The sequence below is a fragment of the Chlamydomonas reinhardtii genome, chromosome 5, assembly GCF_000002595.2.
Source record: "Chlamydomonas reinhardtii strain CC-503 cw92 mt+ chromosome 5, whole genome shotgun sequence".
In the NCBI taxonomy this organism is placed as follows: domain Eukaryota; kingdom Viridiplantae; phylum Chlorophyta; class Chlorophyceae; order Chlamydomonadales; family Chlamydomonadaceae; genus Chlamydomonas; species Chlamydomonas reinhardtii.
Genome location: NC_057008.1, coordinates 2094307 through 2112650, shown reverse-complemented (window position 1 = coordinate 2112650; position 18344 = coordinate 2094307). Strand labels below are relative to the sequence as shown.

General features: G+C 62.7%; 3 protein-coding genes across 3 annotated transcripts in view; 2 read left to right on the top strand and 1 right to left on the bottom strand.

Moving 5' to 3' along the window:
- Positions 1-552: 552 nt before the first annotated feature.
- On the bottom strand, positions 553-7835 carry CHLRE_05g234639v5 (uncharacterized protein). The gene is made up of 14 exons (XM_001700625.2): positions 7676-7835; positions 7493-7598; positions 7299-7412; positions 6678-6821; positions 6211-6278; positions 5332-5452; positions 4629-4697; positions 3923-4045; positions 3529-3684; positions 3230-3358; positions 2551-2687; positions 2149-2242; positions 1505-1663; positions 553-1291 (listed from the first exon to the last, which is right to left on the bottom strand). Exons 1-14 carry the CDS (start codon positions 7705-7707, stop codon positions 1163-1165), a joined length of 1581 nt encoding a protein of 526 aa, XP_001700677.2. The 5' UTR covers positions 7708-7835; the 3' UTR covers positions 553-1162.
- Positions 7836-9185: 1350 nt separating this feature from the next.
- Positions 9186-16931, top strand: CHLRE_05g234638v5 (uncharacterized protein). The gene is made up of 13 exons (XM_043062205.1): positions 9186-9519; positions 9608-9819; positions 10162-10315; positions 10807-10912; positions 11816-11964; positions 12385-12553; positions 12933-13054; positions 13296-13412; positions 14045-14192; positions 14478-14618; positions 14929-15018; positions 15177-15242; positions 15603-16931. The coding sequence occupies exons 1-13, from the start codon at positions 9296-9298 to the stop codon at positions 15699-15701; spliced, it is 1797 nt and encodes a 598-aa protein (XP_042924769.1). The 5' UTR covers positions 9186-9295; the 3' UTR covers positions 15702-16931.
- Positions 16932-17055: 124 nt separating this feature from the next.
- CHLRE_05g234637v5 (ribosomal protein S15a) overlaps positions 17056-18344 on the top strand; it is a 3437-nt gene continuing 2148 nt past the window's right edge. Inside the window, exon 1 of the mRNA XM_001700604.2 lies at positions 17056-17610. Within this exon, the coding sequence (XP_001700656.1) occupies positions 17184-17576 (393 nt within the window). The 5' untranslated portion in view covers positions 17056-17183 and the 3' untranslated portion in view covers positions 17577-17610. The remainder of the gene's footprint in view (positions 17611-18344) is intronic.

Below are 18344 nucleotides of genomic sequence, written 5' to 3'. Positions count from 1 at the left end.
CCTCCTCCACCTCCACGTGGCCTTGCCCGCCCCCTCCGCTACCAAGATGCGCGCACGCGCCCCCGCTGCTGCTGCCGCCGCCGCCGCCGCTGCCGCCGCTGCCGCCGCCACCACTGCCGCCGCCGCCGCCGCCGCCAGTCTGCAGCCATGCAGGTTGCTTGTGCCCCAGCAGCATCTCCACCAGCGCGTGCCGGATGTTAGTTGCGGAGTTGACGTGCCTTGACCTTGTCCCGTCGCACACCCATTCCGGCATCCTAGCGCGCTGACTGCTCCCAGTCATTGTGTGCCTGGCGGTGTCGGGGGGGGATTGCTGTACATGGGTAACGCAGTGACTGAGTCAGAATTATGAAGGCTGGGGGGAAGGGAGGGGCGGGGCCGCGGGGCACTGCGAATGACGTTAGGAGTGCGCGGCTGGTCGAACGCCGGATTTACTGTACCGACAAGTTGCTGGCTGGCTGGAAGTTTGCTGACGCGCATTCCTCACACTCTGGGCGCCCGGCCAGGCGATAGCACCAAGTTATGCACGGCTGGGGACTAGGACAAGGCGTTGCCAAGATTGACGTTGCAAGTTGACCTGCTCCCAATGTGCATTCTCGCATTACCAGCACACGACTGCAGTTCCGCAATGGCGGATCCCCGCAGCTCAACGGATTGCACGGCAACACCGCCTACACGCCTGTACCCACTCCGCACGCGCGCGCCCTCTCATGCACACGGTGCGAGCCACCGCAGCCCTTACCCACAGCCACACCTCTCGCCCGCTTGTCAAGAGCAAGACAACAGAAGCAAATGACGGGACTGCGCGTTTGTGCCCCACCCAGCCTCTGGGAAACGACCACGTGTGTGTGCACACGCATCTGCCACTCTGTCCTGAACCGCCTCCGCTAGGGCTCCCAACTGACGCCTCTGCCCATCATCCATTTTCACAATCTCCATCACAAGCCCCTTGCCGCCGCCTCCCGCACACGCCTCAACCCCACACCACAAAACGCCCTCCACAGCTCCACCACAGCTCCACCGCCTCATCACCACCCTCACAGAACTGCACGAGCCCTTCACACACGCCTTAAATCCTACAACACACCACCACCCTACACCACACAACGCCCTCCACCGCCTCATCACCACCACCACCTCATCGCCACCTCATCCCCTGACCCCATTACCGCACGGGCACAATGTCGTCGATCTTGAGGATCATGCGCACGCACTCGGTGGCCAGCGTGAGCGCGCTGGTGGTGACCAGCAGCGGCTGCACCACGTTCTCCTCCAGCATGTTGGTGATGGTGCCCTGGAGGGTAGCCAGGCATGCAATGCAAACGGTTTTTGTATACTAGGCATGGAAGTGCCGACGTCCAGAAGGGGGGTGGGTGGGAGGTGCGGGTTGGTTATTGACGTGCGTTGCGGAACTAATGCGTACGTTGGTGTGGGGAGGCGAAGGTGTGGGGAGGTGTGCGGGTTGGTGTGGGCCGGTGCGGGTTGGCGTGCCCCTCCCCCGCCCCACCTTCTTGACGTTGATGCCGCTGTACTTCTCGCCCGAGGCGTGCATGCGGCGCAACTCGGTGACGATGTTGATGGGGTTGAGCCCCGCGTTCTCCGCCAGCGTGTAGGGCACCACCTCCAGAGCCTCAGCGAAGGCGCGCACGCACACGCTCTCCATGCCCTGTGTGTGCGGGTTGGCGTTGAGCGCATTAATATCAGCGGGTTTGTAGCTATTTGCGATTTGCTTGACACGTCGTAAAATGATGTGAGGTGAGACTGGGCGAGGCCAGGTCAAATGAGGGGTTGGCGATGGGTTTGGTGTTGAGGCGCCAGGAATAGACGCGGCATGAGTGACCTCGTCGGTTCGTTCCGTCGTTCCCGAGTTCTACACATACTGCACACGATCACCCACACCCCTCTGCTTTATTTCCAAGTAGTGCTGGCGGAGGGCCGCTCCCCGCGACGTGCCCTGTCCTCCATTGCATTTCTCCTCCCCACCTCCCGCCTGGACTGCTACTGCCACTGCTCTGCCCAAGCCCGCCCGACAACCTATGGTGACGTGCAGTAGCCCGCCCACGCGGCTGCAGCTTCTCCTTGCTGCGCTACTGTTTCCTTACAGGATTGGTTCAGAGTTGACACCCTCCCGCCCCCTGCAACCGGCCCCACCTGCAGCGTCTTGCTCCAGTGCCCCAGCTGCATCGACACCTGCACCTCGGGCGAGGAGCCGCCCGCGATGAGGAAGCGCTTGTTCACCAGGCAGCTGAGGGAGGCGGGGTGCGGGTGGGGGGGAGGGAGGGAGGCCGAGATAGGGGGGGAGAGGGGTTACATTCATGTGTATTGAAGAAGTGAAGGCGTAACAGTAGCACAGCAGCGAGAGAGGGAGGCGGGGGAGAGGGGGAGAGGGGAGGAGTGGGAGAGAGGAAGGAAAGGTACGAGGGTTGCACAGTGGCGAGAAGGTGACTGGGTGCGCGACCAGAGTGCTGGGGGAATGCTTGCACGTACTCTCCCCACCGGCTTATCCCCTCCCCTCCCCTCCCTTCCCCTCCCCCCATCCCCTCCCGCTCTCACCGGATGACGCACAGGGCGTCGTGCAGCGAGCGGTCCGCCTCCTCCAGCACCAGCTTGTTGGAGCCGCGCAGCAGCACTGTGGCGGTGCGGCCCTTGTTGGCGATGCCCGTGATCTTCACCACGCGGCCCTTGCCCACCTGGCGCGGCGGCGGTGCAGGGAGGCAGTAGGGGAGTTAGATTCATGATGAATTAAGAAGTGAAGGGGGTGGAGGGTAAGAGGCAGCGGGGTGTGTGAGAGTTGGAAGAGGCAGGGGGCAGGCGGTGACGTCCATTGGGGGCGCTCTCAAGCCGCCGTCATTCGTTGGGTTTGAGCACCTCAACGCCGCCGCCCCTCCTAGCAACCATCAAAACCCGCCATCTGAGCGCTACGCGTTCCGCATCCTCATCACATCGCGTTCCGCATCCTCCTCAACCCATCCAATCACCCCGCCCCCTTCCTAACCACCAGACCTTTCCCGCGGGAGATGGTGACAACAAACCCGCCCTCTTGTCCCGCTCCGCCCCCTGCGCTCACCACTCCTCAACCCGCGCCGCGCTTCCCTCCTTCCCGCCTGACCATGGTGGAAACAGCCGCTCCCTTTCCCCATGCCCCCCTTCCGCTAGTTTAGCTTGCGTTGCTTTAGTTCTGGCTGGCATTAACAGCATCCCCCCATGCCCCCCCTCCGCCCCCTGCGCTTACCTCCACCTCCTCCACCAGTGCCGCGCTGCCCAGCTTCTCCGGCTTCATGTTGTCCACGTGCGCGATGGGAAGGCAGCCCAGCGTCTTGCTGATCAGCTCGATCTCGTCGCGCTCAATGTCGCGAACCACCTGAACACGAACGAGCGAGCGAGCGAGCGGTCCTTGAATCCCTTTTCGGACTTGCAAGCAACTCATGAGGGGGCCTTTCATGAGGGGGTTCCATGCATGTTAAAAAGAACGAGAGGGCGTAGCCAGGAGCAATGTACAGATGTCAAAGGGGGCCGGGCACTGCCACTCACCATGATCTTGGCCTTGGCCAGGTAGTGCAGCGCCAGGTCGGTGACGGCGTCGCGCAGGATGGACTTCTGGATGAGCAACACGTTGCAGCCGCTGGCCTTGACCTTCTTGACCACAGACAGGATGTAGTTGCGCTCCTCCTTGTACACGCGGTCCATCTGGGGTTGAGCAGGTGAAGTTTTACATGCATGGTTAGATAAGGAAATGGTAGGTTGGTAATGGGGGAAAGGGTCGGGACATCTTTGCCGACCCGTCGTGCCGTCTCTTTTCATAATCATACGCAAAGAAAGCCGTACACGAATACTCCGTAAAACACACATGCCGTACACAATAAAGCCGTAGTCACATCGTACACTCACTCATACACACACCCAATGCCGTACACGCCGCGCGCACCTGGTTGTAGTCTGACACGATGACGTTGTTCTCGATGTCGGTCTTGGGCGGGCTGATCTGGAACTGGATCAGCGCGATCTTGGCGTCTTCCATGCGCGTGGGGCCGCCCGCCGACTTGGCGGCCTGGAAGATGGGGGGGGGGGGTACATTCATGATTAATTAATTGTAGATACTAAACCAAACCCATACTAAACCAAACCCAATGCAATAGAGCAAGGAGGAGAGGAGGGAGGGAGGAGGGTGAGGGTTGCACACTCCAGCCCAAGGTTAACCAAACCAAGCTTAGCTAGCGGAGCGTTGGCAGAGGCGTTAGGGGGAGAGTAGGGTTGGAAGGGCGTGGCTGTGGGGCCGGGTGTGCGTGAGCGTGCAATGTGCACCATGCCATCACCGCACGGCCTATGCTGGACTCCACCAGTGCCTCCCCACCCCACCCCGTGTACTGCTGCCGCCTGGCCCCGCCCCTGCTGCCATCCCGTCCTCATACCCCCTCAGGAGTGCCCCTCCCTTACACCATGGCCGGTTCTGGGTCTTGGTGGAATTGCGTTTTTGAGTGAACTACCCCTTGCCCCAACCCCTTCTCCCTTGTCTCTCCCTCCCTCGCTCCTTCCCTCCCTCTCTCTCTCCTCCTCCCAATCCTTCGACTCCTCAAACTGCGACCCTCACCCACCCTCACCCTGCCCTCTCCCCAACCCCCCCTCCCCCTCACCTTCTGATCAAACACCATGCCGTCCACCATCTCCGAGTCGTCAATGGTGCCGCCCACCTTGGACACCACCTGGCCAGGAGGGCGAGGAGGGAGAAGAGGGGAGGAGGGAGGAAGGAGGAGAGTTACATTCATGACTATGTCAGAGGTGAAGGAAGGAGGGGGGCAGAGGAGGGGAGGAAGGGGTAAGGAGGGCATTGCCGTAAAGCGACAGCGGCCACAGCATCGCCAAGCCCCAGGCAGGCGCAACACATCAAGAAGCATCAAAGGAAAGCGCAAATTGTCATCGCCAATCATGTCGAGCACATGTTTGAGAAGCCAAGGAGGGGCAGGGGCAAGCGGGGGCGCAACCCTGGATGCCCGTTGGTGCAATGGCAGTGCTTCCAATGCCCACCAGCCCCTACGTGTCTCTGGTTGCTGAAAACAACCGGCCCCCCTCCACACCGTTCGTTTCGCACGCTTCCTTTTCGCGGGCCCCAGACATGCCACCCTCCCACGCCCCCTCCCCTCGCCGTTTGGGTGTTTACAACCGCTCGATCAACCATGAATGTAACCTCCTCCCCCCACGGTCTCCTCTTTTGCAGTGAATTCGGTTAAGTTTGGGCTGGAATCTTTTAACCCCCTCTCTCCCTCCCTCTCCCTCCCTCCCTCCCCCCTCCGTTCCTCCCTCCCTCCCCTGCCCCCTCCCCTCGCCCCTTTGGCTTACCTTAATGTCCCGCAGGTCCAGCAGGTTGGGCCGGGCGGGGTCCATGACCTTGAGCACGGCGTCCACGGCCATGGGCGACAGCAGAGAGCTGTACTGAGACACCACCTTGGAGGACAGCGAGCTGAGGGGGGAGGGAGGAGGAGGGTGGAGGGGCAGGGGAGGGAGGATTTACATTCATGACTAGTTAAGGAAGTGGGGGAGGAGGACTGGGAGGGGTTGTGTATGGTTACTGGTTAGACGACGTGGTTTCAACAGCCTAGGCGCGACCGCAGGTGGCATGAAAACAACTGCAGCGGCGGTCGTGTGGGAGCGCCGCACAGGGCGCACCACTCCGCCCCGAGGCCCTGCAAGCCCCCGGCGTTGGGAAGGGGGGCGTCCCTCGTGCGCCTAGTCCTAGTGTATGTGCCACTGCTACTGCTACTGCTACTGCCGCTGCCGCTCACAAACGCCATGATCCGCTGCTACGTCGCCACCAGCCCGCAAGCCGAGATGCCGACATGCCGGGGATCGGCTGCGGCGCTGGCGCCCCGACTACTGCCCTCCCCCGACTGCGCCCGCAGCTGCTGTCACCGCCACTGCTGTCATCGCAACTGCTACCACCGCCACTGCTGTAACCGCCACTGCTGCCGAGGCCCCTGTTTCCGTGGTGTGGCTCCAGGATCCAGAACAGGCCAGGCCGCAGCATTCCCGGCGCTGTCCGCCGATGTCTCCCTCAACCCCCGACCCCGCCCCACCCCTGGCTTGCAGCACCCGCGGCTGCTGCTGGGCCACTCACGTTGTGGCGGCGCGCAGCAGCCGCAGCAGCAACAGCCGCAGCAACAGCAGCAATGCCTTAAGTGCATGTACACATGCAAATCTTCATGCGACTGCCGTACTCACGTGGTGGCGGCGCGCAGCAGCGCCTCGCGGTCCTCCAGGTTGACGGGGATAGCGATGGACTCCAGGATCTAGAGGGACGGTGGGGGGCGCAGGGGTGCGGGGCATTGAGTGCGGAGGGACGCCATGCATGACTAAGGGCGGGGCAGGGTGCGGGCAAGTGCGTAGGGGCTCCATGATAAGGTGATAGAGCCCGGTAGGAGCAAAAGGACCGGGCCCGTCTCTTGCCTGCCCACGCTCGCGCTCTCATGTTCTTCTCTGGCCTGGCCCGTCAGCCTGGCCCTGGCACCACTTCCATGCCTCCATCACTGCCCACCCTTCCCTCTGCCTCCTAGTACCCCCATTTGGGCTGACTGGGGTCTTGGTTTAGCTGGGCTTGGAATAAAACTACCACCCCCTCCTAGGTGAGCTACCCCCTCCTACCCCACTGCCCCTGCCTCCCCCTCGCCGCTGCCGCCCACGCTGCCCACCTCGCAGGCCTTGTGCGAGGCCTTGAAGAATGCGTCGCTGATGATGGTGGGGTGCACGCCCTTCTCCAGCAGCTCCTGGCACTTCTTCAGGAGGGCGCCGCAGATGACCACCACAGAGGTGGTGCCGTCGCCAGCCACCACGTCCTGTTGTGGGAAAAGAGGGGGGTGAGAAGGGAGGAGGAGGGGTTAAGAGGGGTTGAGAGGGGTGGGGGAGAGGAGGTTGCGAGTGAGGTAGCAGCGGGGGTAAGCTGGGTGCGGAGGGGGCGAGGAGGGGGCAGTGGGGATGGGGCAGGACGCTTGTGCGGGTGCGTGGAAGGGGATTGTGCGCGGGCGGACTGGCACCAGGCCTGGCGTCAGCACGCCTGTACCACAACCGGAGCTTGCCACTGATGGCGCCCTAATAGTTCGTGTTGTGTTGTGAGTGACCCTCTGTGCTGGGAGAGTGGGCAACGACCGACACGGCACGCGTGCGGCTTGGCGGGAGCCGTGCCCTTCCTGGCTCCTCAAATACCCGCGCCCCCGGTACGTTCCCCTCCCCCCCGGCTCCCCCGCCAGTGCGACAGCGGCAGTGGTGCCCAGCCTCCATGTACGGTCCCGAGGCGTGCGGGCCGGCGGCCGCACCTGCGACTTGGAAAGCTCCACGAGCATTTTGGCGGCCGGCTGCGTGACGGTCATCTTCTGGAGAATGGTGGCACCGTCGTTGGTGATGATCACCTCGCCGTTGGCAGCAGCCACCTGCATAGATAATGTCGAGCGTGTTTAGCTCGCCGGGACTGGCTCACGCGGCCCCTGCACATTGCTCCCGCCCTTCGCACCATCTTGTCCATTCCGCGTGGCCCCAGACTTGTCCGCACGGCATCTGCTACCGCCTTAGCTGCCTCTATGTTCGATGTCCGCACGTCCTTCTTGCGAGCACTCTCCCTGCGTCACGCGGGGCGCCGACGGTAAGTTCTGAGCCCGCGCCCAAACCAGCGCGGGAAAGGCAAACTGCAACGCACTTGTAAAGCTCATTCTTCTGCTTGGGCGGCATTTTAGCCGAGCGAAAGAGAAAGAGAGGACAAGGTCAGATCGATGCGCGTCTCTTAAAGATTTCGGAAGTGCAAGTCGAGCAGCAGCGTCACGTTACAGCAGAGCAAGCAGGCACAGTACTAGTATAACTTGCGGAGAGGCAGAGCGAGACCTAATTGATGTTGGTCTCCCGACTCCCGCCCGCGGCACTCCGCGGCACGTACCCGGACCACCCATGCAGCCCTTAAGCTCGCCACCGGCCGACCCCCAGTCACCCCCAGTTCGGGACTTCGCGCTGTCCGGCACTGGACCGGTGGTGTTCAACCAATGCAACGATGCATGAATATGCCCATTCAAAGTGATGCACCATCCATATCCTGCAAAAGCCAGTTAGTACGGATTAGTACTGCGGGGTGGCGTGTGGGATGAAGTCGGTTCGGGTACCTGGGATTCCCTTAAGCACACGTAGCTCTGAAGCAGCCTTCCCGTGCAACCAGACGACATATAACAAGAAGTGCTGTTTCTCATGGCTCGCTCAAAACTCCAGCTTGCCCTGGATGCAAGAAGGAACAGGACAGCATACCAGTACTACCGCTGATACCATCGTTTCGTTGTACTATTGCGGAGACCCGTTGAATCAGGTTACACCGCGGCCAGGTACATGCACGACAGGCAGAGAGCACGAACTTGACGAACCCCAAGCCGGGGAACGCGCGTCGAGCCTGGGGCATGGGGCATGTTGGCTGTGACAAGGGGCTGGGGCCGCCTAAGCAGTCGTAGCGTGTCCTGGTGAACTCTCAACTCTGGAGCGCCTTACATGTGGAACTCCTCCATGCTCCCCAAATCCGTGAGCTTGAATACCCTTTCCGAGAGACTGTGGGAGTTCTAGCCCCGCTCAACCAATGCATAATGGAGGACAGGCTTGGACAGGGGTTGGCAAGGGCTGGGAATGCCGCGGACTAGCACGCGCAGCCCAACCAAGCAGCACGCACGCATGAAGGTGCTCGCACCGTGCAAAATCCACGCTATCAACAGTAAAACATCTGTGCTGTCAAGCGGGGTCGAGGCCTCCCTTGGGATGACGGTCAGGCTCACGTGGCCGCGGGACTCGGGACGCCATTGGGCATGGCGGTCCGCGTGCCCGCGACCGCGTCCTACGCCAGCCCGCGCAAGCCCGCGCGAAGTTGCTCGTGACAGTCATGGGTAAGTCAAGTGTGTGTTGATAAAGGCCGCGGCGCGTCGACGCGAGCCCACCCCGCAAACAACGTGTTTTGCGCTGAGCACGCCCTATTGGACGCCCCACTTTGCGCGGGCCTCTGGCCAAGCGTCTAGCAATATAAAATGTATGCATGAGATGGAGTGTATTGCATTTGCAAAGTTTTGTCCACGCTTCACGCCGGCCGTACCACGCCATGGCGCCGAATTGCCACGCCCTGAGGTGACCGGTCCCGGCTGCATGCTTTCTTCGTGGGTGCAATTTGCGTGCTTCACCATACACTAGCTGACTGGATAATTGAGCCTGTCCCAGCCGCGAATTGAGTAGTGGTCGCGTGCAAACTCCCAAACGCCTGCATAATTTCGTTAGTCGCCCCCTCGAGTAGGCCGCCAACATGATGCTCTCTAGCAAGAACCTTTCCCGGGGCTGTGTGCAGCGCCGGTCGGTGGAGGTTGCTGCTCGTGCTGGCACAAACGTCCGCAGCGTGCGCGGCGCGATGCCCCCGCCGAGCCACCTTGCCAGCACCTTCAGCAACGCGTCGGCACTGAAGGGCAAGATTGCTCTTGGAAATGCGCGCATGTCCCGTATGGTCGGCGGTGGCGCCAAGGCCTACAAGAGGTGCGCGAGCGAGTCGCCGCCAAACCATCAACATGCGTGACTTTGCAACAAGGGCTTCGCTGAGCTCAGATACATGGAAACGCTGCAGGGTCACGCCTCGCATGTGCGGTATTATCGGCATCTTCAAGTACGAGGGCAACGCCAACGTGGAGCTGTATGAGGGCCTGCTCATGCTGCAGCACCGTGGCCAGGACTCGGCCGGCATGGTGACCACCGACTGGTCGCGCTTCAAGGAGTACAAGGAGAACGGCCTGGTTAAGGACGTGTTCGGCAAGCAGGACCTGATGGACTCCATGAAGGGTGAGCGCGCGCAGAGAGGAGAGGAGGCAGGGGGGGACAGGGGTGTTGCGGGGCGGTGCGGGTGCCCGGGGAGGGTGCTGGAGCGGCTGCAGCTCGTTGCGCCAGGCCTTGGGGCAGGGGCAGTTTGGGCGGTGCGAAACCTGCGGGTCAAGTGGGTAGATGTCTGGATGCACTTGTTCCTTGCATCTGGTGGGTTGGCACAAGCACGCCGTGCTCTGCGCCTAGCTCCAGCTCCTTTCCGGAACCCGGCCCCATCCGCCATCCTCCTCGCCTCCCACCCACCCACCCTTCCCTCCCCGCCGCTCCCTCCCTCTCCTCCGCCCCTGCCTCTCCCTTTGTCAGGCCACTGCGGCATCGCGCACGTGCGCTACCCCACCGCCGGCTCCTCCAGCGCTCAGGAGGCGCAGCCCTTCTTCGTCAACTCGCCTCTGGGCATCTACCTCATCCACAACGGCAACCTCACGAACACCGAGGAGCTGAGGGACCTGCTCAACAGGTGGGGGGTCGTTTGGGTAGGGGGAAGGGGTAGCCGTTCATGTGGAGAACGGGAGGGGGGGAGTGTAGGGTGGAGGGGGACGGGGAGAAGTGTGTGTGTGGGTGGGGGGGGTCATGGGGCGAGCCCGACGAAGTAGGGGGGTTCCAGTCCAATGGCGTGGAGCAACGGGAGGGCGGGGGGGCAAGGCGGAGCGGTTAGGCAGTGCCGCGGATAGGGAGATACGGTAGACGAGGGCGGGGAGGGGGCTGCGGGGAGGGGACCGCGTCACCCATGTCCAAGAGACCGGAACCGGCTCATTGGTCCACCACCAGCGTTGTGAAGGTCCAGCACAGGCACGCACACCACGCCACAGACCTACCCTAGCCTCCCCCGTGCCTTCATCCCGCCCCCTCCAACCTATCCAGTCCAACCAATCCAACCCGAACCAACCCACTCCAACCCAACCCAACCCAACCCCATCCCACCCAATCCAATCCATTCCACCTGCACAGCTCCCGCTCCTTCTTCAACCGCCACCTGCGCACGGAGTCGGACTCGGAGGTGCTGCTCAACATCCTGGCCGACGAGGTGCACCGCGCGCACCAGCGCTGCCTGCAGGTGAGAGGGGTGGGGAGAGAGGTGGTGCGCGCACCAGCGCTGCCTGCAAGTGAGAGCGAGGGGGGCAGGAGCTAGCTGGGGGTTTCAAGAAGGGAACCTGTGTTGGGGAGTTGTGTGTGGGGGTGGTTTGCAAGGATGTTTGGAAAAGGATGTGTGTGGGGGGGGGAGAGGGAGGTGGCTCGCGCACCAGCGCTGCAGGTGAGGGGGGTGGGAGCTGGGGGTTTAGGAAGAGAACTGTGGGGGTTGTGGGGGTGGGTAGGGAGGTGGTGCGCGCACCAGCGCTGCCTGCATGCGAGAGTGATGCCGTAGTGGTGGTGGTTGGGGGTCCGGTGTGGGGTTAGGGAGGGAGGACGTGGTGGTGGGCAGGGAGGGGAGTTCAATCCAATTCCAACCTAGCAGGGGGGTGTACTCCCGGGCCTAGCGAGTGGAGGCTGGGGCGAAGCAGGAAACGGGCCAACGGATTCGCGACACGGGCACGGTGATCTCTGACTAGTCAGCGGGATGACAGCCAGGGCAGATGGAGATCTGAGCTATCTGGAGAAGACAGCACGGGTCGGAGCTTGTAAGGACGGGGTGGATTGCGTGGGGTGTATATAGCGGCAAGACACGACAGGTCAATGGCACATCTGTGGCCTGGAGGGAGGGAGCAGTGGTTACCGCCCCTCAAAACAGCTTCGGGCAGCGAGGCACCGGACGGGGCGGAAGGGGCAATCCAGGCAGGAGCAATTCGCTAACTGCGAAAACCAGTGCCCCAAAGCACCTGGGCCCCACACATGGTCACGGCCATCGGCAAACCACGGTCCTGCCTGGAGCCGAACCCTCCCTCTCCCTCCCCCCTCAGCCCCCTGCCCCACCCCTGTTCCTAACCCCCCACCCACCCCCATGTCACTCCCCCTAACCCAGACCACCGGCTGCGACCCCAACAAGAACAAGATCAACTTCCTGTTCGAGGCGGGCGAGATGACCATGCGCCTGCTCAAGGGCGCCTACTCCTGCCTGGCGCTGGTCAAGGGCGTGGGCCTGGTGGCCTTCCGCGACCCCCACGGCATCCGGTGAGGCGGGCTGGAGGGGGGTGGGGAGGGGGGTCAGATCGGTCCTGATTCCAAGAAGGGGATGGAGGGGGGGCGCGACCCGCACGGCATCCGGTGAGGCGGGCTGGAGAGGGTGGCGAGGGTCAGGCGCGGGGGGGGGGAGCGGGTACTATACCGTTGACGGCAGCTTGAGAGGGAGGATGGGGGGGTGGGGAGGGGGGCGGGGGATGGGGCTGAGGTGGTGGGCTGGGGGCTGGATTGGCGGGCGCCCGGATGCGGCTCGTGCCGGGAGGGATACCAGCCCAAACTAAACCACACCGTGCCACGGTGTACAGCCGCAGGCAAGTGCAAGAGGCGGCTACCGTATGTGATTGCGAGAACCAAATCAAACACCCAATTCACCCCCCCCCCTTCCCCTGCCTCCCGCCTCCCCCCGCGCAGCCCGCTGGTTCTGGGCAAGCGCGCGGGCGCCCACGGCGACGAGTGGTGTGTGGCGTCGGAGGACTGCGCGTTCGGCCCCATCGGCTTTGAGCGCGTGCGCGACGTGCAGCCGGGCGAGATGGTGATCATCACCGAGGAGGGCAAGCTCATGAGCCGCCAGTGCGCGCAGGTGCGAGCGGGGCTTTATGGCTTTAAAGGTTCTATCTTGAAAGGTTTTGCTCGTTACAAGGTGTTACTTTAAAGGAAGGTGATAGCTTATGTCGACGCCGCACTTTGCTGACAACTATCAAATGAACCTTGGGTAACTCGGTCGCGATGATTACCGGGGGAGTGGCGGGCAGGGCGGGGCTGGGGCCTGGGAAGGGCAAGCTCATGAGCAGGCAGTGCGCGCAGGTGTGAGGGGGAGGTGGGGCGGAGGAGGGAGCGGCACCAACTGAGTAGAGGATGGAACCCATCGACGAATCCATTGGGTTTGCAGGGAACTATCCCTTCCACCCGCCCCTGACGCCCGCGCCCACCCCCTCCCCTGATCTTTACAACTCCCACAGGGCACTCCCTCCCCCTGCATCTTTGAGTACATCTACCTGGCCCGCCCCGACTCGGTACTCAACGGCATCCCCGTCTACAACTTCCAGCTCAAGCTGGGCACGGCGCTGGCCAACCGCATCAGGTGCGTGCGTGCGTGTCAGGGCGTGCGAAGGCGTGTGTGTCATCCGTACACGCCCCGTCCAACCCGAACCCACCCCGCCATTTGTTCCCACTGCTCACTGTCAACCTCGCATCCCCGCCCCTACCCCATGTGCCTGGATACAACCTCGCTTCTTCTTGATGACTCCTGATTGTAGCGCCTACCCCCCCCCCCCAATTTCATTAGCTAATCATGAATGCAACGCCCCGTTTCCCACCCCCAGGCAGAAGGGCTGGGACGTGGACATTGTGTGCCCGGTGCCTGACGGCTCGCGGCCCGCCGCCATCCAGATCGCGGCGGAGCTGGGGCTGCCGTACCGCGAGGGCCTGGTCAAGAACCGGTGAGGCTGAGGGGAGGGTGGGAGGGGGGAGGGGGGCCGAGAGAGGAGTGAGAGGGCCTGGTCAAGAACCGGTGAGGCTGAGGGGGGAGGGTGGGAGAGGGGAGGGGGGCCGAGGGAGGGGGAAGACGGGGTGGATGGGGACGAGGAGCGCGAAGAGGGGACGGGGAGGGGGTGAGCGACGAGAGGGGAGCGCGCGAGCGGGAGCTGGGAGAAGGTATGGGGCAGAGGGGGGTATGGGACAGGGTATGTGGGCAGGAGGGCGCGACGTTAGACGAGTAGAATGGGGAGTGATGAAGGGTTCTCGTTGGCATGGCAGCGGAACCGAGGGGCGTGGAGGAGCGTGGAGGAAAGGGTAAACACGGTGGCAAACACATCCGCCTCCCAAAAACACAAATCCCGCTCTCGCGGCCGTGTCACTCCCTCGCTCCCTCCTCCATCCCTCACCTTGCCCCCTCCCTCCCTCCCCAAGATGGTCCACCGTCTACCACTTCCATAACTAATTATGAATGTAACCCCCTCCCTCCCTCCCCCCAATCTCCCTCCCCCCAATCTCTCTCCCCCCAATCTCTCTCTGCCCCCCCCCCCAACTTCTTAATTAATCATGAATGTAACCCCTTCCCCGCTGCCTCCAGCTACGTGGGCCGCACCTTCATCATGCCCGACCAGCGGCTGCGTGAGATGTCGGTGCGCCGCAAGCTCAACGCCATGCCGGCGGTGTTCGAGGGCAAGTCGGTGCTGCTCATCGACGACTCCATTGTGCGCGGCACAACCATGACGCAGGTGGGGGTGAAGTTGGGGGGTTGGGGGGTTGGGGGGTTGGGGGTGGAGGGGAAGGGGGTGGGGGGGTGTAGACACCAGGGCGTGGGGGGAAGGGGATAGGGAGGATAGGGGGGATAGGGGTGAGGGTGGACTTGGGAGGAGGGGACAAATGGAGGGGAGGGGAGATATAAACTGTGGGGCGGGGGGCTGGGTTGGAGGAACAGTTGCGATTCTGGCACACACTGTAACAAAACCCCCAGCTTCGTTTTCAAACCGCAAATTTACATTATTCTCCCCCCGCCACAGATTGTGGACATGGTCCGCCGCGCCGGCGCGCGCAAGGTGTACCTGGCCTCCGCCTCGCCGCCTGTGGTGTACCCCAACGTGTACGGCGTGGACATGCCCAGCCGCAAGGAGTTCGTGGCCAACGGCCTCACCATTGACCAGGTGAGCGGGGGGCAGGAGGAGGAGGAGGGGAGGGGGAAGGGGGGAGAGGGAAGGGGGGGAATGCCACGACCCCTGGGGTTGCTGCGCGGCACGTGGGCCCGAGTGCGGGCACTCAACGACATGTCTCTCTCTCAAGCGCAATGCTTCGCCGCACTTCTGCTCACGACACTGCATCACAACCATCATCAGGCCTCCCTCCCTCTTGGGCGGCGATTCCTTGACGATTGGGAGCTATGTCGTTGCGCGCAGGCACATAACCCTCCATATCTTTCCCTCCCTCCCTCCCTCCCTCCCTCCCTCCCTCGTTCAGGTGTGCACGTTGCTCAAGGCCGACGGCCTGATCTACCAGGAGGTGGACGACCTCATGACGGCCGGCCGCGAGCTCAACCCGGACATCAAGGTGGGTTGAGCTGGGTTAGCAATGCAGTCGCAGGCTGACGAGCAGCTGCGGCGCGCGACAGGACGGGTGGTGTTGTGAACGACTCATTCCGCACCTCCTCATCCCAACACCACTCGCTCCACTTAACATAACCCTCCCTCTCTCTTCTCCAAATGCAGGACTTTGACGCCTCGTGCTTCACAGGCACCTACGTCACCGGCGACATTGATGAGGCGTACCTGCAGGTGCGTGTGTTCGTGTGGGGTGGGGTGGGGTTGGGGAAAGCACACTGGCGCGTGTGGGTGTGTTAAACAAAGAACGACGCGTGTGGGTGGAAGTGTGGGTAGGTGGGTGGTTTGAGGGGAGGAGTGTGTCGGCAGAGGAGGAGGGTGCTGTCCCTCGCATGTTGCGTGGCGCCTTGCGCGTGGCGTGGTGCTATTCGAAGAAGGAAACCTTTGCAACTCGGTTCTGTAGTGACACTTCTCTGCGGTGACATCCTGTGCCAACACGTGTCACTGACCCCGTCACTGAAGAGTCCCTGCCACCTGCCCACCGTCCAACCCGCAACTCCCAACCTCCCGTCCTTCCGATCCCCCCCCCTGCAGAAGCTCGAGATGAGCGGCCGCGGCGCCTCCCGCCGCGCCCCCCAGAAGGTGTCGCTAATCAACAACGACCGCCCGAACGCCATGGTCGGCAGCTCGTAAACCAGCACTGTCCAAGCTAGCTTGCTAGCGAGCTAGCCAGCTGCTCGATAACGGCTTGCGTGCTAGCAAGTCACGGCGGCGCGGTTTGACGTTTTGTTTCGGGCGCGTGCGAGGATGCGAGAAGCAGGGTTTGCCGTAATAAGCGAGCGGGCGCGCTCGTATGCATGTGCGTGGCGCGGCCTGGATTGAAGCGCCTGGGGGCGCCCGTGGTGCGTGGCCTGAATTTTGTTTACACGCGCATTCATTGCGCGACGATGGACCATAACGGACTTTCCTTGTGGGTGTGGGCGTGGCTGACGCATTTGCCATCGCAGTACTTGATAAGGGTGCGGTGTAGATTAGGTACCGTGCCTTGGGTTCGTGCCTTAAGGGGACAAAGATATTTTGGGGACAGGGGCTCTGCCTGACCAGACTGCAGTAATTGCGGTGCGGGCAGCATGAGGGGTTGTAGCGGGTAGCTGTGGACGGCTGTGGTGATGAGGGGGGGGGGACGGCGGCGGCGGCCAGGAGCCGGCTGTGTGGGTACTAGGGGGGTACTGGCGGCTGCGAGTGCGCGCGTGATCCATCTACGTTGTGGGGGCGGCATTTGAGCTGGTATTGAAGTCTCCGGTGACTTCAGGAGGCAGCAGTGGCTAGGCTGTGGGCCAAAGCGGGGGTGCGGGCGAAGCTGCGGTTGCGGCGCGGCGTTTTCGTCGGCTGTGAGAAGGCAGAAGACATGGGAGCACGGGATCTGTGGAGATGAGTAACGCCTGTGAGGCGCCTGTCTAAAATCATCAGGTGCCACCGGATCATCGCCCCTTACAGGCACGGGCCGTAACGGGACTCACGACGGGACTCGGGGCAGTCATGGAGGATGGGGCTGGGGCCCTGCCTGCATGCCAACCTGCTGACAGCGGCGGCGCATCAGCGCTGCTCATCCGCATTTCTGTGAACAATAGCCGAGCCACCGGCGTTTTGGCCGACGTGTTCCTCTGCGTGTTGGGAGGGGATGGTGAAGCCGTGAAGGCACCAGCGGCACCGGGAGCACTGCGTCTCCAGACAGGAATCCGGCGCTTCGCTTCACACCTTGGCACCTGCGCACTTCGGGCTACGCTCCTTACCCTGCCTTACCCTGTCAGAGAAACAGAGGAGGAGGCTTGCCGCATCGTGCAAGCGCGGGGATCGGGCGCGAAGGAGGTGGGGATTAGCAGGGGGCGCAGCGGAGTGGGTGCTCGACGGCTGTCGCCGAAGTGGCGTGGCGGGTGGTGAGGGGCCGCAGCGAGGAAGGGCCACTCTTGCCGCAGAGCGCGTGCTTTGGCCCGCACAATTATTCACGCGACAGCACATGTTGCGTTTTATTTCCTCGCACAGATTAAATGCAGCACGACCGAGGGAGAGTCGCTCTCCCATGCACGGCGGCGGCCAGGGTATAGTCTTCGGGGCAGACCCCACAACTCCCTCTTTCTTTTGCCGCTTGTTTTGCTGTTTCCATATTCAGCAAAAATGGTGCGCATCAGCGTCCTGGGCGATGCCCTGAAGACCATGTACAACGCTGAGAAGCGCGGCAAGCGCCAGGTGCTGCTGCGCCCCGCCTCCAAGGTGGTCATCAAGTTCCTGTCGCTGATGATGAAGCACGGCTACATTGGCGAGTTCGAGTACGTCGACGACCACCGCTCGGGCAAGATTGTCGTCGAGCTGAACGGCCGCCTGAACAAGTGCGGTGTCATCTCTCCCCGCTACGACATCGGCCACTCCGAGATTGAGCGCTGGGTGGCCCGCCTGCTGCCTTCTCGTCAGTTCGGCATCATTGTCATGACCACCTCGGCCGGCATCATGGACCACGAGGAGGCCCGCCGCAAGCGTGTCGGTGGCAAGGTGCTGGGCTTCTTCTACTGAGCAGCTGGACCTGGCGCGCTGGAGCAGCATGCGGGTGAGCCGAGGGCGCCGACTAGCTGCGTTTTCTGGCGGCGTGCGTCGCGAAGGCGTGTTTGCCGGGGGAGGGCCGCGCGACATTAGCGTAGCTGGGATAGAAAATTCAGCCTGGCGCAATATTGGGTAGGTCCTGCCCGTCCCAAGTGGGGAGGGAGAGAGAATGCTCAGCGCACTGTTTGGGCGCAGACCATGGCACAGCAAATTGTTCTCAAGGAATCAGTTACACGGCGACAGCACATGCGCGGATACTCTGGTGGGGGCGTCGTAAGCTCTGCAGGGCGTCGGCTTTCGCACGCGGCCCTGGCTCCCGCCCACCCACCTCGCACCTCATAGCACTCCCGCACGCCGACTCGTGTAGCGTTCGGGAGCTGGTTTCGGGTGCCACAGCAACATTTGCTTGCAGCGCTAATAGCCGGTGCTGATGCCTTGTGAGGCGCCGGTTACCAAGCTGGGGACAGCCTAAGCTTTTAATTCCTTCACAGCTCAGCTCAACAGCGGCGCAGCCAACCTCGCTTGACGGCCGTTTGCATCCCTCACAGCAGCTGGCAGCTGCGCTTACTGCAGCAGTAGCAGCAGCAGCAGCTCTGGTGTGGGGACAGCGGTGTACCAGAGCGCGTGTGTATGAAGGGAAGCGGGACGTGCCGGAGCACTCTGTTGACGCAGTGGCGGCGGCACTCTGGGGCCAAGGAGTTGGTTGGAGCGGCAGGGAACGAGACAGCCGGGGCAGCGGGC

Coding starts and splice junctions, on each gene's coding strand:
- CHLRE_05g234639v5 (XM_001700625.2), bottom strand. CDS start 7,707: ATGCCGCCCAAGCAGAAGAATGAGCTTTACAA. Junction 4,046..4,628: donor GCATGGTGTTTGATCAGAAG/GTGAGGGGGAGG, acceptor CCCATCTTCCAG/GCCGCCAAGTCGGCGGGCGG. Junction 3,359..3,528: donor TGGCCAAGGCCAAGATCATG/GTGAGTGGCAGT, acceptor GTTCGTGTTCAG/GTGGTTCGCGACATTGAGCG.
- CHLRE_05g234638v5 (XM_043062205.1), top strand. CDS start 9,296: ATGATGCTCTCTAGCAAGAACCTTTCCCGGGGCTGTGTGCAGCGCCGG. Junction 13,055..13,295: donor GCGCTGGCCAACCGCATCAG/GTGCGTGCGTGC, acceptor TCCCACCCCCAG/GCAGAAGGGCTGGGACGTGG. Junction 15,243..15,602: donor TTGATGAGGCGTACCTGCAG/GTGCGTGTGTTC, acceptor CCCCCCCTGCAG/AAGCTCGAGATGAGCGGCCG.